Source organism: Nelumbo nucifera, chromosome 3 (assembly GCF_055504915.1).
Source record: "Nelumbo nucifera cultivar China Antique chromosome 3, China Antique-T2T, whole genome shotgun sequence".
NCBI lineage: Eukaryota > Viridiplantae > Streptophyta > Magnoliopsida > Proteales > Nelumbonaceae > Nelumbo > Nelumbo nucifera.
In genome coordinates this window covers 107828906-107853132 of record NC_142651.1, presented here as the reverse complement: position 1 = coordinate 107853132, position 24227 = coordinate 107828906, and the positions used below count along the sequence as shown (strand labels likewise).

The 24227-nt window shown below is 39.8% G+C and overlaps 1 protein-coding gene across 3 annotated transcripts; it reads right to left on the bottom strand.

The window, feature by feature from the left end:
* Positions 1 to 140: 140 nt before the first annotated feature.
* Positions 141 to 24226, bottom strand: LOC104598735 (GPN-loop GTPase QQT2-like). Of its 3 annotated transcripts, none has more exons than XM_088901596.1 (7): positions 23814 to 24226; positions 22742 to 22865; positions 22478 to 22614; positions 22132 to 22354; positions 21436 to 21726; positions 689 to 894; positions 141 to 542 (listed from the first exon to the last, which is right to left on the bottom strand). In XM_088901596.1, exons 2-7 carry the CDS (start codon positions 22835 to 22837, stop codon positions 263 to 265), a joined length of 1233 nt encoding a protein of 410 aa, XP_088757722.1. In that variant the 5' UTR covers positions 22838 to 22865; positions 23814 to 24226; the 3' UTR covers positions 141 to 262. The 3 variants fall into 3 exon arrangements, with proteins under 3 accessions (XP_088757722.1, XP_088757723.1, XP_088757724.1); XM_088901597.1 differs by having other exon boundaries at positions 23963 to 24226; XM_088901598.1 differs by lacking the exon at positions 23814 to 24226 and adding an exon at positions 23114 to 23803.
* Between the last annotated feature and the right edge of the window lies 1 nt (position 24227).

Below are 24227 nucleotides of genomic sequence, written 5' to 3'. Positions count from 1 at the left end.
ATAGAAAGTTGTCTAGGAATTTCACAACAATCATTAAGCACGTTCCCTCAAATTTCTGTTTCTCTCTTCTTATTTTCTATCAAACGAAACACAGCTAAGTGAACTATCAGGGGGACACATGGAAACCGACACAGAGAATATCCAATCCAACTATACGGGGCCAGATCACATGATTCTGACTCTTTGAAGCATAAACTACTATTTGGAAAGTTCCTTGTGTACAGGAGCTCTTCGGAGAAATCATGTCAAGGAAATAAGATGGTTAAAAGGAAAACCTGGCAACCTCTTCGTCTTCACCTTCGTCCATCTCATCTTCCACTTCCTCTGTGAACCTTTCATAATCATCTTCATCTTCTTCCTCTTCTTCCCCATCTTCATCCATCATTGATTTAATGCTAGCATCCTTGTCCTTCAAACCCGTACTCAGTACCATTCTTTGGCCATGGGACTTCTCCATATCCCTCCTTAGTTTATCCATGTTTTCTTGGCGACGCTCTTCCTCCAACCGCTGTTTCTCTGCCCATCTCTTGTCAAGATCAGCCCTGAAAACACAGGAACAGAAGCATATATTCATGAAACATACCCCACCCTCAGCTAAAAATAATAATTATAAAATTAAGTTATCTATTCTTCTTTTTTTCTAGAGTAAGGAGAAAACAAAATGAAGATGTCTTGCAGCAAGTAGTACTTGTAAGTTTCCATGAACTCGTTGGCACTTGATTCAATGACCTTAAAGAATTCTTCCATTCCAGCACCTGAAACTGCAGAAACTCCAACGGAGTGGAGATTCTTATAGAATTCGTCGAGTACAAGTGAAAGGCTCCTTGTTAGAGTTGATGTGTAGGAATTGTCAGACTCTAAGGCAGCATGGAATGCCTCAAAATCTTCCATCCACTGCTTCCACAACCAAATAAATTCAAAAAAAAAAAAAGAATGTGATAATGATAAAGTGAAAGCAAGAAATGAGAATTCTACTGCATAAGAAATCAAAAGGCACTACTAAATACAAACAAGTAATGTTACCAGTGCTGCAATCATAGAGACATGGAAGTTGGGACTCAAAGCATGTACAACAGTTTTGACTTAGCATGATTGGAAAAAAAATGGACCCCCAGGATATGTCTAAAAATGGTTTTTATTACTTAGAAATTTCTGTACCTTGTCAGTTCTATCCTTATATACCTATAGACGGCTGCACAAGTAAAATTAAAAATCTTTACTATTTAAAAACATGTGGTGGGAAAATATGGAATTCATTTATACAAATTAGAAGCTCATTCGTGTCAAACAAGAAAAGAGAGAGGGGAATCATATATAGAAGTGTGCCCTCAAGAATCCATGGAATGTTGGAATTCAGCATGTGTCTGACAAAGAAACTTCATCCATTTAGAGGATCCCATGTAATTCCATTATTATCATCAAGGTACTTTTTTTTTTTTTCTGAAGCATTACCCAACTCCAACCTAAACATTGTTTTTTTCAACTTCTACTTGGTGGAAATTATAGCTCATGTTACCAGAGCTTGTAATGGGTATATCTTCAAGATATCTTCAGTAGGTTTTTGTTGCAAATATTGTTAGTTTATTCAATAAGTTTGGAAAATCAAATATTTTGTAGATCCTAAAAGAACTTTTTTTTTTTTGTAGAAATACTCTAATTTTTCTAGTTCATTTGGAAGACTGAATGATGAAGAGTTTTTTCTACTAACTTGTTTAGTCCTGACTCTGAACTTTATGAAGATACTCATTCCATTTCTAGGTGCTGTCTCCTAAAGACATTTAATGGTTTTGAGCTCATTCTGATCCATCTCTAGTTTCTAGCAGGTACTCTGTTCTTTTTTGGGTTGAATATTACTTTACTATCTCTTTTATTATTTTCAGAATTGCTATTTCTATTGTTTTTCTCTACTGATGAATCATCCCCTACACTTATTTCTTTTCTTATTTTTCACTATCTTCTTTTAGTTGTTGGTTCTGTTATAAAGTTTCTACAGTCACTGAACACCATTGCCTAGAAGAGATCGGCTTTGGTCAGGGCATGCCCGTGCTCACACCCTGCGAACAGCCTCTTGCAACCTTGCATCGGGAATATCTCCCCATGAAATAAAGGACATAAGTACGGAGATATTCCCAATGCAAGGCTGTAAAGGCTGTCCGAAGGGGCATTGCCCTGACCGAAGCTGAACTATGCCTAGAATTGTTCCCCTTGTATTCTCTTAATTGTTGAGCATAATTTTCAAGGCACCAAAGGTGAGGCTAGGCGACAGGGGGGTGCCTTGGAGCTCAGTCACCTAGGCGGTGGATTTTTTTAAGTGAAAAATACATATCCTGGGTAGTTCCCTAGGTTCCATAACCATCTTTCCTTGATAACTATCCATAATTTTCATAAGAAAATTATAAACTTCATGTTTATGTCTAGAAAATAAACATATTTATGAGAAGAAAAATAAGAAAGAAAAGAATATTCAATAAATATGGGGACTGTACCCCTGTTTTTGTTATGGGAAAAGAAGAAAAGAAAAGGTGGAAGAAGAAGAATGTGTTGATTAGACAAAACTTTAAGTTTTTCCCTTACTTATTGGTACTGCTAGGCGACTGGGCGAGGCAAGACTCCAAGGGTGCCTTGTCGCCTAGGCATCACCTAGGCATCGCCTTGACAACTATGTTGTTGAGTACTTTTAATGGAGCAAAAAGTGCACCTTCATTTTTCTTAATAAAAAATATTTTTATTAAACTTCCTCCTACTTCCTCCTCATCCCCCCCTCCTCTTAAGGAGGCTTACGCCTCTTATGTTCTGAACTACGCCTCACACCTCTAGGTAGTTGAATGCCTCGCATCTCGCCTCAGCATTTTAAAACATTGATTAGTTTCTAGGAGTCCAAGTTAGTCTTGCGTTTAAGCAGTCCAGGGAATCCCTAGCCTCTGCAGAGTAGTGGATCAATCTCCAAGGTCCCCCTCCTTGTCCCTTAACCATTTTATAGTATTTTCTGAGTCACCTGCAATGATTTAAGTTCTGAATTCCCAGGTTTTTTTCTATTCTGATTCCTGTGAGAGTAGCCATCACTTGGGCGATTGTAGAGTCAGCCGATCCAATTGGACCACTGAAAGTCCAGCAGATGTTACCCTTCTTATCCCTTAAAATGCCTCCTATGCCAGCATCAACACCATCATGCACCTCAGGGTGTTTTGAGGGCGCCTCCAAGTGTACGCCTCGCCAGCCTTCTAAAGTATTGGTTTCGGTCATTATTTTCCACTGGGCTGGTCTCACATATGGTATTTTCTCCTACTCCAACTAGATTCTCAATAAATTTCTAATCAAAGGATATTGAAAGTACCAGATTACATTTCCAATAAACCAACCAATTGTCCTGGTATAAAAACCTGCTGAATCTACAACAGAAATTCAATGTCATTCAGACATGTATGATGAGCAAGGCTGGTGGAATTTTTTCCCCTAAAACAGAAGGTGAAGCACCCACTTTTCCTCTTTGAGTTGTTGTGAGCAATAGCATGATCTTCAGTATTGTAGAGAACACTGATGTGGGCCCCACAGCTGTGGTCCCACTTGTCCATAGGGTAGAATGTGCCCTAGTTATCCTACGGTTAGCTGATGGTCAATCTGCTATTCCAGGTGTTATTTATATTTCAGTTTTATATTGTTTTATATGTTATGTAAATACCAAGGGCAGATTTGTCCTTTCATGTAACTAGCATAACCTATAAATACTAAATAGAAGTGGCGGCGACAGAACATTCAGATTCTGTCATTCCTTTCAATTCTTGTGTTCTACTGCTCTCTCTCTACTCTTTCTCCTCTCTCCTCTATACCTTTTTCTCCTTTTTCGAACCTGAAATCTATTAGGGTTCAAGGCTGATGGCAGTTTTGAACATCTACTTGGTATCAGAGCAAGGTTAGGGTTTCTCATGTGAGTCTAGTCCAGCCGACCACATGAGAATCCCCTAGGGCTGGAAGCTGAGAAAGTGGAGTTCGTGGACTGATTCTTGGAGATTGCCAGAGGGTTTAGCAGCTGTTGAAGACTTGTCACGGTTGCAGAGTGTTGGTGATAAGGAAGAATCAAAGAAGACTAGGGTTCGGGTAACCTTGGAAGACAGCGAACAATTTTTTTCTTATTGGTCCTACACTGTTTTGATTGTGATTGGTAGTCCAAGTGCTGTTTTTGAGACTTGACTGAGATGGAGTTTAAAAATCAGGCAGAAGGCAGTTTTGGGAACAACAGTTATGGTAGTGTTTCTGAGACAGGTGGTCAGATTACAACCGTAAGGTTTGATGGATCAAACTATTTGGAATGGGCCCAATCAGCCGTGATGGCTATTGGGGGAAGAGGTAAATTAGGGTACCTCTTGGGAGATGTGAAAGAACCCCCCAAGGGAGACCCTACGTATACCAAGTGGATCCAAGAAAACTACTTGGTTATGACATGGCTGTGTAATTCTATGCAGCCTCATATTAGTCGAAATTACTTGTGGGCAAAGACAGCTAAGGAGATATGGGATGTTATGAAAGAAACTTATTCCCAACCCCTTAATGTTGCCAGAGTATATGAATTGAAATGTGAAGTGAAAAACCTTAAACAAGGAGAGAAACCGATTTCAGTATACTTCTCTACCTTGCAGTCTCTGTGGCGTGAGATTGATCACTTAGAGACTCTTGAGTGGGGGAGTCCCAAAGATGCACAGATATATAGAAAGAAGGTCGAGACAAACCGGGTGTTTGAGTTTTTGGCGGGCCTAAATTCAGAGTATGATATTGTGCGGCAACAAATTTTGACTAGAGACAGTGTGACTCCCTCTCAGGCATACTCCTTAGTACATAGTGAAGAGACCAGAAGGAAAGTTATGATGCAACCTCAGCCTCTCACACCAGCCTTTGTAGCTGTCAAACCCAAATCAGGGGGTGATTCAGAGAAGGACAGGAGGAAGGAAGACAAAAAATATGTGATATGTGAACATTGTAAGAAACCCAAACATACAAAAGAAACATGTTGGAAACTGCATCCTCACTTGGTTCCGGCAAAGTTGAGAAGCAAGAAGGGCAATGCTCATGTGGCCGTGAACACTGATTCAGCATCCTCATCTGGCACAAGAGGAACACCTTTAGAGACCTTAGCTACAGTTCGGGCTGCCCTAATACAGTTAGAAAAGGAAGTTGGAAGTTCAGCTCAGCCACCGCAGTCACCATCAGCTCCTGCCACATCTACCTTCGCACATTCAGGTACTCGAACTTCAGCCTACCATGCCTCAGCTCCAAGTACTACTGAACCTTGTTGGGTAATAGATTCAGGTGCATCCGACCACATGACTAGCTTGCCTTCACTGTTTACCACTTACCATTTGTCTTCGAGTAGGGATAAAGTATCTATTGCTGATGGCTCCCTGGTCCCTATTTCTGGGAAGGGTGACATCAAGTTATCAAATACTATCTCCTTGTCATCTGTTTTGCACGTTCCTAAGTTTGATACTAATCTTCTTTCAGTCAGTAGTATTACCAAGCATATGAACTGCTCAGTAACCTTCTTCCCTTACCAATGTGTTTTTCAGGACTTGGAGATGAAGAAGGTGATTGGGACTGGCCGTGAGACGAATGGGATCTATCTGCTCGGGGAGAGGTCTCGTCAGGAAGAGTCAGTAGAGAAGATGTCTTTTGTTTCTCAGAGTGTGAGTTCGGTTATGCCAAGCATAACCGATTGGGTCATTTGTCCTTTCGATCTCTAAAGAGTCTGTTTCCTGCTTTATTTGAGTCTATTGAGTTGTCTCAGTTGCAGTGTGAAAGTTGTGAGTTTGCTAAACATTGTAGAAAGTCTTATTTATTGAGTAATAAAAGGAGTAATAATTCTTTTGATATTGTGCATACTGATGTTTGGGGGCCCTATCACATCCCTTCCATGGGTGGGTACAGATATTTCTTGTTATTTGTTGATGACCATACCCGTTTTTCTTGGGTTTATCTCATGCGTTCACGAGATGAGGTTCCTACCCTGACCCAAAACTTTCACCAAATGATCCTAACCCAATTTGATGCCAAGATCAAAGTTCTTAGATCCGATAACGCAAAGGAATACTTTGCTAAACCATTGGCATCTTACCTTCTTAATCATGGGGTTATACACCAGAGCTCTTGCCCTCATACACCTCAGCAGAATGGAGTTGCAGAAAGGAAGAATAGGCACATCTTGGAGGTGGTTAGAAGTCTTATGTTTACCTCCAATGTCCCTAATCGCTTTTGGGGTGATGCTATCCTCATGGCGGTATATCTTATTAATCGGGTTCCTTCCCGAGTCCTTGATATGAGATCTCCTTTTTCCCCTCTATACCTAAGTGAGGAGTTGTTTTCTATTCCCCTTAAAACATTCGGTTGTACCTGCTTTGTTCAGCTTCTCGAACCCCATCACTCCAAGTTCGAACCCAAGGCCTCCAAATGCATTTTCCTTGGTTATGCACAAACTCAAAAGGGTTATTGCTGCTATGATCCTGTCTCAGGGAGGAAGTTTGTCTCCATGGATGTCACTTTCTTTGAGGAGACACCCTATTATCCTCGGGTTTCTCCTCAGGGGGAGAGTAGTGAGAGTGGGGGTTTGAGTCATTTTCTTCAGGGGGAGAGCAGTGAGAGTGGGAAATTGAGTCATTTTCTTCAGGGGGAGAGCAGTGAGAGTGGGGGTTTGAGTCATTTTCTTCAGGGGGAGAGCAGTGAGAGTGGGGCAGTTCCTTTACCTATTCCATTGGGCGATGAGAGCTACAATGGTGAGGGTGGTCAGAGGGATCAGGAGTTGAGGGTCTATCATAGGCGATGCAGGCAGGTTGATCCCGGTCATCAGCAGTCCAAGCCAGCTCCAATCTCATCTGCAGCTCCAAGTCCAGGTATTACAGTCCCAGGGCCCACAAAGACTTCCTCTATTATTGCCATTTCACCTCCTGCAGATGACCTTGACCTTCCGATTTCCATCCGTAAAGGGAAACGACATTGTACCACATCTACAGCCCACTGTATTTCCCAGTTTTTATCCTATGGTCGCCTATCTCCTACCTACAGGTCCTACCTTAGTTTTGTTGCCAATGTCCCTATTCCAAGAACAGTGCAAGAAGCCCTATCCGTCCCGGAATGGAAAGATGCAATGCAGGTTGAGATGGATGCCCTGTTGGAAAATAACACCTGGGAGCTAGTTGATCTGCCCAAAGGGAAGAAACTAGTTGGCTACAGATGGGTATTTACCGTGAAGCACAATGCAGATGGATCCATTGAGAGGTATAAAGCTCGGTTAGTTGCAAAAGGGTTCACCCAGACTTATGGTATAGATTACTTGGAGACCTTTGCCCCGGTAGCCAAGATGACCACCATTCGAGTCCTATTATCCCTTGCAGCAAGTCACACTTGGCCTTTATACCAAATGGACATGAAAAATGCTTTTCTGAATGAAGACCTGCAGGAAGAGGTTTACATGAGTTTGCCTCCTGGATTCTATGATGCAGAAACAGGTAAGAAGGTCTGCCGACTCAACAAGGCTTTGTATGGTTTGAAGCAGTCACCTAGGGCTTGGTTCGATAGATTCAGACTAGCCCTTGTGAAGTTCGGTTACGTACAGGCCCAGTCAGATCATACTCTATTCATCAAGAGGGTAGAGTCCTCCTTAACACTACTTGCAGTATATGTTGATGATATTGTGGTGACGGGGAATGATAGCCATGAGGTTGAGTCCCTTAAACAGCTCCATCAAGAATTTGAGGTGAAAGACCTTGGTGTACTTCGGTATTTTTTGGGTATTGAGGTTGCTAAATCCAAACAGGGGATCTTTATCTCTCAAAGGAAATATGTCCTAGATCTGTTGGCAGAAACTGGAAAGTTAGGTGTCAAGCCTGCTGATACACCCATTACAGAACCACAGGATTAGTGCAGAGAGTGGGGAGCCTCTTGAAGACAAGGTTATGTTCCAACGATTGGTAGGAAAGCTCCTATATCTCTGCCTCACTCGGCCAGATATTACTTATGTTGTTAGTGTTGTCAGCCAGTACATTTATTTTCCTAGAACTACACATCTTCTTGCGGCAGAAAGGATATTAGCATACTTGAAGAGATGCCCGGGTAGGGGTATACTGTTCAAGAACAATAACCACATGAAGGTGGAGGTCTATACAGATGTCGATTGGGCTGGGAGTGTTGATAACAGAAGGTCTACCTCAGGATATTGTGCTCTTGTGGGAGGTAATCTTGTCTCTTGGAGAAGTAAGAAACAAAGTATTGTCTCCTGATCTAGTGCTGAAGCAGAATACAGGTCAATGGCTAATGGAGTGGCTGAAATCCTATGGCTGAGATTTTTACTTGAGGAGTTGGGTATTGAGTATGAGAAGCTCCTGATGCTGTATTGTGATAATCAAGCAGCTATTAATATAGCACATAATCCAGTGCAGCATGACAGAACCAAACACATTGAAGTTGACCAACATTTTGTACGAGAGAGGGTCTCATCTCAAGAAGTATGCCTCCCTTACATCACATCCAGTATGCAACTAGCAGATATCCTCACTAAAGCCGTATCAAGAAAGAGGCTAGAGGCGGATCTATCCAAGTTGGGAATGATAAACATTTATTCCCAACTTGAGGGGGAGTGTAGAGAACACTGATGTGGGCCCCACAGCTGTGGTCCCACTCTATCCGTAGGGTAGAATGTGCCCTAGTCATCCTAGGGTTAGCTGATGGTCAATCTGTTATTCCAGGTGTTATTTATATTTCAGTTTTATATTGTTTTATGTGTTCTGTAAATACCAAGGGCAGATTTGTCCTTTCATGTAACTAGCATAACCTACAAATACTAAATAGAAGTGGCGGCGGTAGAACATTCAGATTCTGTCCTTCCTTTCAATTCTTGTGTTCTACTGTTCTCTCTCTACTCTTTCTCCTCTCTCCTCTATACTTTTTTCTCCTTTTTCGAACTTGAAATCTATTAGGGTTCAAGGCTGATAGCAACCTTGAACATCTACTCAAGTAACCTTGTCAACTCCAACCATATAAACAATGTCTCTTTCCTAAAAGCAAGAGTTGGTATCATTTTTGTACAATTAATTAGGAAGTCATTGTCCATTCCAGAAAACATATTCATCCATTTCTCCAATTATCCTCACAAATTCATTTTTCTTTCATATCCTCACAAATTCATTTTTCTTTCATACTATCCCCTCCAAATCATGATGGTGTGGCAACTAAACTCTTACTTAATTCCTAATGCCATTGTAAATTTGTAAGGTGTATATTTTTTCATTATATAAGTTACTAGAACCATGTAAAATCAAAAAGTTCAGGCACTTCCTTAGCCAATAGCCATGCCCTGAGGAACCAGATCATAAAGAATAATTATGATACACTATTCACAGAATAGAAAAATGAGGAATGGCTAGCAAGAAAAGCCAGAGTGCATACCTCACCTTCACCAGTGTTAAAGAACACACTAGAAAGTCAAGGAACGTTTCTTGGGCTCCACATGCCATTTTTCTATTCTAATGTGCCTTTCAGTGCATTGTAAAAGGGGGGGTGCACCCTTGTGTTACTTGCTCTCCTTCAACTACTGGTTATAACTTTCAATATTTCACATATATACTGTCTGGAAATAATGATAACTGCTTATAAGTATAATACCCAAGAAAAAAAAAACACTAAGGTTAATAGTGGGAGAATGGGTGTTGTAGGAGGAGGGCCTGTTTGAAAATTCTTTTGAGAAGGGGCCTACTTAGCAAAAAGGAAAAACATGTTTACAAAAGAAAACCTAATTTCTTTAGCTGCAAGAACTATTTCCTCTTTTCTCTTTTCAGACCTAAGAGAAGGTGAAGACAATCCACCATTGGAGAATCGAGGAGAGGTTTTATCTCAATGATTTTTGGCACCATACCACTCTTTAGGTAAGTCTTTTTCTCCCTTGGATTTTCGTTTTTTGTTTTCTTGTGTATTTAACTTAAAATTAGGATTTTTGCTGGATGATCATTTTCTGGCCAACCTCCGATAAGAAAAATAGTTTTAATAGAGACTTCTTGACATTAGAAACCCATTTTGAATTTGTGGAAGGAAAGCTAGGTTAAATTTCGGATTGAAACAGAGGGGATGTTAACCGACTTTAGGCAGCCAGAAACTGGCATTCCGGCAATGTTTTTGACTAGATTTTGGTTCTATGTTGTAGTTCTTGATGAGATATTCGAAACGGTACCTAGAACTACTCATTTGGATTTTTGTACTAAAAGTTATTAATTTTTAAAGTTGGTATCCTAAATCTGTTAAATCTGGGAATCTGAGAAACTGTTAGCGACCAGCCGAATTTAGGCCACTAGAAAGGGGCTGCCCGGTGATCTCTTTGGCCAGGAGTAAGGTTTAAATTGTAGCGGGTTATGAGACCTTCATGACATTATATCACAATTGTGAAACGGACCTTTAAGCCGGAAGTTATGAGTCTTAAAAGTTGGGTTCATGAATACAATCAATCTGGAAATTCTGGGAATGTTAGTTGACAACCCAAATTAGCATAAATCAATCGTTTTTTGTGGTGTTTCTGAACGGAAGTTGATTCTAAACTGTAATATATTGTGGGAATGATATGTTCGAAGAATAAATTCTCGTTTTAGGTGGCTGGAGTGTATGTTACAGGTGTCAAGATTTAGTCCTACTATAAACACTTAAACAAAAAAAATTAGAAATCTGGGAGTCTTAGAACCTAATCTAGTAAACTACTGGAGGTTTAAGTGGACTGATAAAATAAGTTGGAAGTTTTACTTCATAGTTTTATCAATATAAATTTTGAAATTAGTTGTAACAATTACTCATTTATTTATAGGCTTTTGGGATATACCATGACTCACTTATATTGGTACTTTGGACTCGATGTGTTGAGTAAGTGGCTTTTCATCTTTCAGTTATATATGTTTTTCTTTTCTTTTCTTTCTTTTTGTCAACTATCAATTAAATTAACAAATAAATTCTTGGTTATGTATATATATATATATATATATACATACATGTATTTGTTTTTGTTTATTTGAATTGGGATCCAAGCATGTGAATAATATGAATTCGGAATCTAGACGATTTTTTTTTGTTGATAATTGTGAATCACCGATATTGGATGCATTGTTATTCCTTAAAAAGAAACAATGACTTTTTTTGAAGTTGTTATTATTTATTTAGCTATGTTATTCTTATGATAAATTCCTTTGTGAGATTCATGTGTGGATATTGATGTATCTGTTATATTCTAATAATATAGGACTACACTCTGGGCCCTCTCATTGGGGAGGAATACAATGGCATCTTGGACTAGTCCATTTTGAATTTGGGCCCTCACCACAGGGCATATATGTGGTCCCTTATCATTGGGGTTAAAGTGGTCGTAGTTTAATATATGACTACGCCTTGGACATTGCCATTGGGGATGAATATGATGGCATCTTGGACTAGTCCATTTTGAATTTGGGCCCTCATCACAGGGCATATATGTGGTCCCTTGTTACTGGGGTTAAAGTGGTCATAGTTTAATATATGACTACGCTTTGGACCCTGCCATTGGGGATGAATATGGGGGCATCTTGGACTAATCCATTTTGAATTTGGGCCCTCACCACCAAGCATATATGTGGTCCCTTATAATTGGGGTGAACGTGGTTGTAGTCTACTCGTGTGAAATTGCTATGTGACTCTGATTTGAATTTGAATATATCGACATTAGTCCATGACATGTGTTCCTTTCAACTTGTTCTTATGGTTAAACTGTTAGAAAGTTTGATTTTTTTTTAGTATGTAAGCATTTGTTCTCTAAGATGGATTAAGTTGTTTAAAACTCATCTTTGAATATTATGAAGATTTTATGAATTATTTATTGTTATTAGTATCATTATTATTTTTTTGCATGTTTGGTCCAACTAGGGAGATGAAATGTTACTTACTGAGGGTTGTACTCATTATTGCCAGTTCTCTTCCTTTTCAGGTGATGAAGAAGAATAGCTACTATATGGGATTGCTTGAGAGAGAGAGAGAGAGAGCTAGCACAGATTTATTTACTTTTTTTTTGAGAAAATTTAACCAGAACTTATTAAGAAAAAAAGAGGGGGGGGGACAAGAGGAGATATACAAAGTAGGGGGGAACCCCTACAAGTTACAAAGGAGGAAGCTTGTCGCTATACAAATGCTCCAAATACACACCAAATTTAGCTAGGCCATTTGCAGTATGATTGTGTTCCCTAGGAATCCAAACTAAGTTAACATTCAAACCATCCAAAGAATCCCAAGCTTCAGTCAGATAGTGATACAGTCTCCAAGGGCCCCCTTTTTTGTCTCTTAACCATTTTATCATATTTGCTGAATCACCTGCAATGATCAAATTCTGAATTCCCAAATTCTTTATTATCCTAATTCCGGTGAGAGCAGCCATCACTTCAACCTTTGTGGAGTCGGCCCAACCGATTAGACCACTAAAAGTCCAGCAGATATTGCCCCTTTCGCCCCTTACTGTACCACCAATACCTGCATAGCCCGGATTGCCTAAGGCACAACTGTCAAAATTAAGGGTTATCACACCATCACTGATGGAAACAGGATGCCTCAAGGGAGTTTGCTAGGGATGAGGCAGAAACAAAAAGGGGTGATTATCTCTAGTAATATCATTGACTGAAAGTCCTTTAAACAGAGCTGAATTCACCGCCCAAATGATGCAACGATAGGTAATATCTGAGATCAACTCCTCCAAGGTTCTGCTTTTATTGTCAAAGATACGGATGTTTATTTCTTCCCAAACGCCCCACATTACTGCATGAGGCACTGATTGCCAAAAGACTTTACCCCTTCTGCTAAGCCTTATTCCTTGCCATTGATTCAAGTTGTCCGTGATGTGTTTTGGAAAAAACCAGCTGTACCCTGCCATATTCAAGAAGTGGGACCATATCCTTTGAGTGAAGCTGCAATGAAGAAGAATATGATCTGCTGATTCACCCTCACTGAGACATAAAATACAAACATGAGGAGAAATGGAGCGTCTTCCCAAAAGTTTTTTCTGTAGGAGATCACAAGTATTAACTTTTTGGAGACAGGCTTCCCATACAAAGAAGCAAATTCTTGAGGAGATGTGGCTGCACCAAAGAGGGATGCTGATCTTCAGCAATCAAAGCCCTGAACATAGACTTAGAAGAGAATTCGCCATTTGGGTGGAGGGTCCATATTCGGGTGTCAGAATGAGAGAGGGATATATATGTGAACTGAATTCAGATCTAGAAGAAAACAGATCTAGAGGTGTCAAGAATAGTCGACCCCCACCCCAAAGAGCCTATTTTTATGTAAAAGAGATAAAAAGAATGTACAGTTACAAGAATGCCCTTACAGGGCTGAAAGATAAAAAGAACAAATAAAATAATAACTATGATATTGCACAACAAGGACTACTCTAATAATGTACATCAAGATATATCTTCACACTCCCCCTCAAACTGATGCGTAGACATCAGCATCAGTTTGCCCATAAGAATGAGATGTCGACTCTTAGTCATGGCCTTGGTGAAGATGTCGGCAATTTGCATGTGAGAGGCAACATGAGGAAGAGATATAGAGCATGCAACAAGGAGGTCTCTAATAAAGTGACAATCCACCTCGATATGTTTAGTCCTCTCATGAAAGACTAGATTAGATGCAATCTTGATAGCACTGGTGTTTTCAGCATATAGAGGGATAGTAGTAGGAAGAGAAATCCCTAGATCAATGAAAAGTGACTGCAACCAAACAATCTCGCTACATGCAGAAGACATAGCTCTATAATCGGCTTCTGTGGAAGACTTGGAGACAGTTTGTTGTTTCTTGCACTTCCAGGAGACGAGTGAGTCACCCATGAAGACGGACCACCCAGTAGTGGATCGACGAGTGTCACGGCAACCAGCCCAATCAGCATCAGCATAAACCCTCAACTGTATGGGTGATGAGGAAGAGAAAAACAGTCCCTGAGAGGTAGTGTCTCGAACATAACGGATGATGCGGCGAACTGCAGTCATATGAGGTTGTCTTGGGGCAGAGACAAATTGACTAACAACCTGAACAACATGTGAAATATAAGGCCTGGTCATAGTAAGATAGATCAAAGATCCAACAAGCTGACGGTACAAGGTGGCATCAGGAAGGATGAGGCCTTCGGATTTAGATAGCTTGACATTCAACTCTAGGGGGGGTATCAAAATGTCTCTCATCATTGACTCCAGCAAGTTTGACGAGATCAGAGGCGTATTTTTGTTGACAAATAAAATACCCTCAATTGCTACGATGAACCTCCAAACCCAAGAAGTGAGAGGACCTAGGTTCTTCATGTGAAATGAGTTATGAAGTAAGGACTTCGGCTCACGAATGCTGTCATGGTCATCCCCCATTAGGAGCATGTCACCAACATATAATAGAAGGATAGTGATACCCTGGGGTCTTCTTTTAACAAAGAGGGAGTAACCAGAGGAACTCTGATTATACCCAGCTGCAACAACAACATCCCAGAAGCGCTCAAACCAAGCCCTAGGTGCTTGCTTCAAGCCATATAAGGACTTCTTCGGTTGACAGACATGTGAAGGATCACTGCAATATCCAGGTAGAGGTCTCATGTAGGCTGTCTCCTTTAATTCGCCATGAAGGAACACATTCTTCACATCTAATTGGTAAATAGTCCAGGAATGAACAACAGAAATGGCTATAAGAGTCCGAACTGTGGTGATCATAGCGACCGGGGCAAATGTTTCTTCATAATCAATCCCATATTCCTGACTGTATCCTTAGGCAACTAGTCGGGCCTTATATCGATCAAGAGAGCCATCTGATTTTAGTTTGATCGTATAGACCCAACGGCTTCCAACAATAGAAGCATCTGGAGGAGCTGGCACAAGATCCCAAGTGTCATTCTCATGGAGGGCTTGAATTTTGACATCCATAGCTTCTTTCCACTAAGAACTTTTAATGGCTTGCTGATAAAATCTAGGGATATCTGTGAAAGAAAGTACAACATAAAAGGAACTATGGTTTGAAGGAAAACCATAGCGGTCAGGAGGTCGAGAGATATGGGTAGAATGACGAAGTGGAATAACTGAACTACTATCAGAAATAGGAGGATCTTGGGTCAAGGTATCACTTACAGAAGATATCTAAGATGAATGCTCTAGATCGGGTGGAAGGGGGGTTGTAGGCGCAGGAGTCGGGACACATAGCCGCTTACGGGTGAAGACAAGAAGATCTCTCTCGATTGAGGAAGTGGTAGTGTCATTTGAATCAAAGTCCAACAAAACAAAGATGGAAAGAGCAGACAATCTAGCAACCCCAACAAAGAAGGAGATATGTTCAAGAAACACAACATTCCGAGAAATCCGAATACGACGAATAGTAGGATCATAACACAAAAATCCTTTGTGGTCAGGACTATATCCCACAAAGGCACACATAACAGACTGAACAATTATTTTAGATCGTTCACGAACAGGAAGATGAACAAAACAAGACATGAAGGCTAAAGAAATCTGGGGGATAACCAAAAAGTTTTTGGAAGGGAGAGGTGTTGCCTAGAACAGAGGATGGAAGAAAATTGATCAAATACACGGCTGTATTGGTTGCTTCTACCCAAAATGAAGTTGGAGTATGAGACTCCTATAGTAATGTCCGCACAACACTGAGAATGTGTCCGTTCTTCCGTTCAGCTACACCATTCTGTTGTGGAGTTTCTGGGCAGCTGCGCTGAGACTGAATTCCATGACTTCTCAAATATGCCAAGAAATCTCCATCTCTATATTCTCTCCTTGAATCTGAGCGGAGGATAGTCACACTACACTTGAATCGATTTTGCACCATAGTATGAAACAATTTAAATGCACAAAAGACTTCCGATTTGTGTCGCAGAAAATAAATCCAAGTATATCTGGTACAATCTGTACCCCAATCATGAAGTGATAGAAGCAAACCAAACATCACTATGTATTCTCAAAAAGGTTTAGTGGCATGTTTAGATTTATGAAGAAATGGTAAAACATGACTTACTCAAACAACACATAGTGCAAGAAATATCAAAAGTATCAACAGAGGGAATTTTATTCTTAATCAAACCAGAGTCAAACAAAAATTTTAATTTTTGGGAATATGGATGACCCAATTGTTTATGCCATAAATCCCATATATTATTTCTATAACTCAACATAGAATCAGACAAAGAAGAACTAAGTAAAGCTGAGGATGCCCCTGGTTGAGACTTCTCGAACTCCAACGCAAACAGACGGCCCAACCTACGCCCTTTCCCTTTCACCTTCCTAGTGTACCGGTCCTGTATCAAGCAACCATCATGAGAAAAAAGTGAGGACATTTCTTTCATCAACAAGTTGACCAACAGAAATCAGATTAGTAGTAAGGTTGGGTACTAAGAGGGTTTTGGAGAGAGGAAAGGACCTGGTTGGTGACAGTTGAAGGGACAGATCATTACTACCAATGATGTTTAACTTTTCACCATTAGCAATAATAATATGTTTATGGTGAGTTTTAGTGGAAGGGATTAGGTGGTTGAGGTAGGCTCCTGTCATATGGTTGGTGGCACCTGAGTCTATAATCCAAGCACGTGAAGGGGAAAAACAATATGCAGAGAACTTACCAGACAAGCCAATAGTAGAGAAAGCAGAGGAAATAGCAAAAGATACCAGTTGCCGAACCCTTTCTTCATCCATGACACTTGTTGATTCACCTTTCATTGAGGACTCACCCTTGGTAGATACAGTGTCTATTGCTGGTCCATTTGTTGCCTGATAGGCCCGGTGCCGAGTCTTTTTCTGAGAGCCCTTAGCTAGTCGGACTGGACAGTCTGGAATGATGTGACCATGTTGCTTGCAATAGGTACACACATTCTTCTTCTTACAGTGAGATGCTATATGTCCAAAACCCTTACACTTATAGCACTGGGTTTTGGAGAGGTCCTTGGAGGTTGGCTTCTTACCCCCATGAGCAACAAAGGTTGTTTCAGCCCCAACTTCAGCCACCTTCCCATCAAACCCGGTTGCAGTGAGAAGTCTAGTCTTTTTGCTCAGAAGTCCCCCTAAAACAGAATCCATATCTGGAAGTGTTCCCCTACTCAGAATGTTGGACCTGATTATCTCATATTCAGGTCTGAGTCTCATCAAGAACTGAATCACCTTTCTCTTCTCAAAGTGCTTCTAAAAATATTTTACACACTCCACTGGATCCGAGGGTTCAATGTGAATAATCTCATATTCAGCCCATAAATCAAGAAAACCAGAATAATACTCTTGTATCCTCCTATCTCCTTGACTGTAAGAGAATATTTCCGATTCTATCTGATATTGCTTAGATACGTTGGACTGTTGATAAACCTTTTTTAGATACATATACATCTCATGTGTTGTTTTCATTCTCCTCGTACGAACAGATATATGATAGTCAATAGAACTCAGAATCCAAGAAACAAGTTTACCATTGTCCAACTTCCATTGTTGTAAAGCTTTGGCCTCAATCTCAGCTGGTTTGGTGACCATTCCATTCAAATATCCTTCATAACCCTTTCCCTCAACATAAAAGTCGAAGTGAAACTTCCACATCCCATAGTTCTGTCCATTCATCTTTATAGGGATGATATCACCTCTATCTGAAGCCATTTCAGCAAGAAAATAACACAAATAGGGTTCGGCTGAAGTTTAAAGAAATTAATCTGAGGCAAAACTTAGATCCAAAGACAAGAGAAATAGGCTGTAATCAATCCAAGAGAGTCAAAAAACTGAAATAGAAACCCCTTACTTTCACCAGAGATTGTTCAAGATCCAAAACGAAGAGAGGCTGAACACACAGTCTAGAAAAGGAAAGTCTGGACGCATCAGCCATGAAGAAGAGTCCAGATCTCTCTCAAAACTTCATGGATCTCCGTAAAAATTTCAGAATATGTTGAGAAGGGTTGGGCGACAACTCCTTTCAATTCTTGTTGCAAACAGAGGTCAAACGAGAGAGATCCAATAAAATCTCTCTCTGGGTGCGCAGAAAACAAAAGAGGAGTTCCTGGATAGATTACCAGGACCACTCGGCAAAGATGTAGGTTTTCAATAGATCACGAATGCAATATGGATCAGAGAGAAGGAAGATCAAAGAGAAACCTGTTTTGATACCATGTGAACTGAATTCAGATCTAGAAGAAAACAGATCTAGGGGTGTCAAGAATAGTCGACCCCCACCCCAAAGAGCCTCTTTTTATATTAAAAAGATAAAAAGAATGTACAGTTACAAGAATGCCCTTACAGGGCTGAAAGATAAAAAGAACAAATAAAATAATAAGAACTATGATACTGTACAACAAGGACTACTCTAATAATGTACGTCAAGATATATCTTCACAATATAGGCATCTTTGAGGGTTTGGATTAAGGCTATTAAATCAGAAATCTCTGAGTCCCTTAGGGTCCTTCTGAGGTGGAGGTTTAAAGAATTCTCGGCAGACTGGTTTGGGAGGCAAGCAGAAATAGAGGCTTCTTGGTCAAGGATGACGTTAAACAGCCTAGGGAAAGAGGCTTCCAGGGTAGATTCCCCCCACCAAGGATCTTTCCAGAATTTAATTCTAGACCCATTTCCCACTTTATACCTTATGAAAGGAAAGAAAGAAGTATGAATGGAACATATACCTTTCCAAGGGTTGGTGGCCTTTATCCTGTTCAAATGGAGATTGCAATCCCACCCGTTTGTATTTTGTCCATATTTACTTGAGATGACAGCAGTCCAAAGAGCATTAGGTTCTTTTGGAAATCTCCAAAGCCATTTGCCTAGGAGAGAAGAATTTTTCTCTTTAAGCTGTCCAATACCCAACCCGCCTTCTTCTTTTGGTCTGCATACTTGTTTCCAACTAACTAAATGGTTTCTCTTGTCTCCACCACCTTCCCAAAGAAAATTCCTTTGAAGCTTCTCAATCTGATTTCTGACTTTAGTCGGAATTTGGAAAACAGAGAGAAAGTAGACCAACAAATTTGATAAGGAGGCCTTTAAGAGAGTAAGCCTACCCCCTTTGGAGAGATAACACTTTTTCCAAGTCGATAGTTTCTTCTCGCATTTCTCCATCACAGGACTCCAAAAGTTGAAGGATTTTGGATTCCCTCCCAGAGGCATCCCAAGGTAGGTAATGGGGAGATTCTCCACTTTGCACCCCAATAAAGATTTGCAATTTTCTAGAAGTTCCACTTCCACTGAGTTGATAACCACAATACTACTTTTGCAGAAATTAACTCTTAGACCAGTGAGAATCTCGAAACATTTGATTACCATTTTAGTGTTTGTGATGTTGGTTATGGAGGCATCCAAGAACAGGATTATGTCATCAGCAAACTGTAAGTGAGAGATGTGAAGTTTATCCCTACCCACTTCAAAACCTTTCACCAAGTTGAGAAAAATTGACTTGTCAAGGAGATAATTAAATATATCCATCACCAAAGTGAAAAGTAATGGGGAAAGAGGGCAACCTTGTCTTAGACCCCTGCTAGCCTTGAAATAACCTTTTGCATCACCATTTATCAATATTGAAAACCAAGGAGAGCCAATACAACCTTTAATCCACCTGATCCAATTTCTCCCAAAACCTCTTAGCCTTAAGCAATCAAGAATGCAGTCCCAATCCACTTTGTCATACGCCTTCTCAAGATCAAGTTTCACAAGGACCCCCGGGATCCCAGAGGATTTTTTGTCTTCCACACACTCATTTGCAATAAGAATGTTGTCCACAATTTGTCTTCCTTCTACAAAAACAAACCGATTTGGGGAAATCAGATCTTCAAGGACTTCTTTAAGTCTATTGGCCAAAACCTTCGCCAAAATTTTGTAAATGCTCCCAACCAAACTTAAAGGTCTAAAGTCTTTAACTTCCAAACTCCCCCTTTCTTAGGGATGAGGCAGAGAAAGGTAGAGTTAAGGCCCTTGTCAACAATGGCAGATGAATGGAAGTCTTTGAAAAACTCCATGAGATCTAACTTTACAATTTCCCAACACTTTTGGAAGAAAAGAACAGGGAAGCCATCCGGCCTTGGAGCCCTATCTCCATCCATGCTGAAAATAGTCTTCTTGACTTCTTCCTCTTCAAAGCTTCTTTCCAACCAATCCCTCTTTTTAGCTGATAGGGTAGTGCCATCCCAATTAAATATTGTCAACTGATTTTCACTATCCTTGGAGAAAAAGGTTTTTAAAGAAAGAAAAGAAAGCTTAAAAAATTTCCTCGGGATTCTCTACTTCTCTCTGATTAAAATTGAACTTAGAAATAAAATTCTTCCTACTTCTTCCCGAGGCATAGGTATGAAAAAATCTGGAATTATTGTCCCCTTCTTTCAACCATCTCACTCTTGATCTTTGTGTCCAATAAATCTCTTCCCTTCTAACTAGTTGATCCCATTCCTTTCTTAATTCTGCTCTTTTATTTCTGTTTAAGGCATTGAGGATTTATTTACATTAGAACTTGTAGTAGATTTATTAGTTGGATTTTAGATTTATTATTATTATTATTTTTTTTTTTGTAGACAGGAGTTTTCACTTAGGGAGTAGAAGTAGGGCTTGGGGAAAAATGGCCTGAGTGATCCATTGCATTCTGGGAATTGGAGGAGTGTTGGAGAGTGATCCTTTGCATTTTAGTTCAATTTTTCTTTTTTATCTTATTTTATTTTTTTGGGGCGGGAGGGGCAACAACCCACTTTATTACGTTTTTTACCAGCCTAAATGTAGTAACAATATAAATAATAGTTTTAACAAAAAGTTTTTTTTGGGGAGGGGGGGGCAAGGACCCCCCACCAATATACTTGGCTTTGCCCCTGGCTCTAGCCATAGAAACCATTCAACAGAACATTTTTGAAATTTAATCTGGTTAGTAAAATAGAAAAAAAAATAAAAATCATGTATTACAAAACAAACTTACAAACTTAGATATACATTCCCTAAGACATTAGTCCGAGATTTGAGTTGTTTTCAAGAATGAAAGTAAGTTGCATTGCAACGGGAATTGGTTCTCCATTTTCATTATTTTTCTTCTTTTTACTACTTTTTCTTATGCATGTTTTGTTGTTACTTGTTACTTGTTAGCATGGGTTTCATACTGAAGCACAAAAATTAGTAACTAACTAGCAAACATCATTAAAATCTGTTAATAAGTACCACTAAAAGGGTCGGTTGTAGAAATAAATTATGCATGTAATATGCTAAAAAGTCAATTTATGTTGCTTGTCACTAGGATCATACATAACTATTAGTTTTGCCTTTGAAAGAACACTGAAAGTTAATACCTTCTAATAGACTGCACTGCAGATAAATGATTATGGCAACAATTACTATCCATAAACATATAGGCGTAAGATTTTCTGCTGCCATAATTGGTGCTCAATAGAACAGCCGACATCCAACCACATAAAGAATATCAAATTATAGAGTAAGGCATACCTCCAGAGCAAACTGATGTTTGGCAACGTCTGTCTTGTTAAAGGCCAAAACCAGAGGCAACCGTGTTTTATAGAGTATGCTACATGCGTAGAGCATGTTACTCATGAATGTGACTGGGCTTGCTGAACGAGGGGTATCAACCACATATGTAATTACTGTAGGAAAGGTTGAAGCAAAAGCTTCAGCAATTATTGCTCCAGAAGCTGACCAGGTGAAAATCTCAATTTGACCAGGAGTATCTACAAGAACATAATCAAGCTGATCTGCTCGTTTCTCAATAACTGATATAACCTGAAATCAACAAAAAAAGGAATATGTATCAGGAATTTCAAACAGCTAGCTTCGCCCCAATCCAATGGTGTTTACAGATACTAGGATGTAGAGGGGTTAGGAACTTGGGAGTTAGGACCCAATACAGATGGATCTTTTGTTCCAAACATCTGTCAAAATCTAAAGATTCTGTTCCAAAGTACAAACATCTGTCAGAATCTTCCTTCTGTCCAAATAATGTGGTGGAATAAATTTTTGATGCAAGAGATCTTCTAAACAAGGACATACTCAACAGCCTCAATGCATAACCTCTCTAAAAGAGTGCTAAAAGTAAGGCATAATTGAGATGACTGTAGATCAGTCTTATATCAACCTAGTAAAACAAAGATTACAGAACGAAATAAATTTCACATTAAAAACGTGTACCTCATCAAACTTTGTAGAGAACAAGTTCAATGATGTGAGAATTCCCCCATTAGGACCAAGATTGAACTGTTTCATTACTTCCTTGTACTGAACAGTGTCTCTTATATCAATATTTGCGCCAAAAGGAAGTGTCATAACAGCTGGATCAAGGTTAATTACATATCCACAAATGTTTGAAGCTTGTGTATGGCAAACCAACCGGTGAAGAAAAGTTGTTTTTCCACTCCCTGTGGTAAACCCAAATCCTTCATCAATTATTTTAGAAAGAAAACGCTATGGATGTTTGACAAATCTAATCCCCATTACAAATTCAGAAGAGAAATTGAGAAGTAGCGATGCAAATGACGTGCCTGCCATTCCAACAACAATGACAATGACTGGTTTTCGTTTAAAGTTAGTTGATGAAGTGCCCACTTGACCAGAGGAAGATTCCTGAATTTGTAGTTTCTCCATCGACTTGGTAAGATCATCTTTTGATTTGCCCTTGAAATTCAAATAAAAGGAAAAGAAAGCAATCATGAACATTTAGAGCAAGTTCTGGCCAACACACAAAGATGAATTGATGCAGCAAATAGAAGTAAAGGTTTGATAAGGAAAATAAAATAGGTACTTTGCTGCTTGAAGGTTCCAGAGAATCCACTTGCATTAGCAAGCCTTCCTCTGCCATTTTCGAATCCAACTTGCAAGAATCACTATCAATGTCCATCTTTCAGCAATGAGGTGTCATTCCGGACCTTCAAAAATATCAGAAATCCTAAGAGTTCGCAAGGAAAGAAAACTTGATCGAATTCCTCTTAGACTTTTTATAGGAAGAATAGCAACAATATTTGGTTAATGAGAACAGCCTGTTAACCTCATATATCACCAAATAAGTTACTTAAAAATAACACGTATAGAAAGCAAGACAAATGATTGTAGTACTGAAATCTATTGATTCGAAAAGGCAAAGAAAATTCAGAGAATTTATTGGGGACTTACTCACATGTTCGAACAGTGAAGCGGGCTGTTAATAGCTCCACCGCACGATTACTTAATTCAAAAAAAGAAATGAAATATAAAAAAAAAAAGAACTAAGCTTGTTGATTTTATTTAAAACGAAAATCCTCTTGCTTGTTCAATGATCGATGCGATCTCTGCAACTTAAAACACCTAGACAACTCGATTCACAGAATACCAAGATGGAATACAAAATTATATATGGTAACAGGATCGTTGTAAGCCAAATTTAAACTCTAGAGATGGACACAAGAGAAGTGTGTCCACAGCAGGTGACATCATCCCAAAACCAGCAGTGAGTACATGAATTTTTCAGAGGCAAGCTTTGATGCAGCAGAAGTGACGGAACAGATGGAAAGATTTCCTTCAACTAGAGCAGCAATAAACTCTGATCATTCAGGCACATGTCGCAGAGCGAATTCTAAGGACGCCGAGAAAAATTAGGAGTGCAGCAGAAGAAGCATGGGAAGATAAGACAGCTAATTAGGCATATGACCGTGGAGTGCGCAAGAGATTGACAACCTAGGTGCTAGGACTTGAAGGAGAATGTGGTGGCTTCAGGAGGAGGGTGGACAACCACTAGCTCCGTCCTTGTCTTGTGGGTTCAAATGGTAGGCTTGTAGCAGACGACACACACAACAGTGGAGAGAGAGAGAGAGAGAGAGAGAGAGAGAGAGAGAGAGAACCTTTTATGCAGAATCCTTGTATGGTGGCTTTCCCGGCGAGAATATGTTGGTAACGAACACCGGCAGCGAAGCGATGAAGAGGGAAAAGAAGGGTTTTAGAGTTTTATAGCCAGGATTCTGATCTTTTAATGTTTTCTTCCTGATTTTACCTTTCTAAACACGCTGGTGAGGAAGAAAGAAACACTGTTCGGGGGGCATGGGGTGGGTAATTGGGTAACCCCATGAAACAACCTCGCACTCGGAAGCTTAGAGAGAGAGAGATGCGATTTTCAGATGGTACGAAAGAGTGAAGATCACCTCTGCAACAAAATAAGGTTAGGAGAAGTGCTTTTTTTTTCGTGTGTTTCTGCAAGGGAGGGAGAGGGAGGCTGGAGGTGGAGGGAATATAAGCAATTTATTAGTATTCAGTAGCCG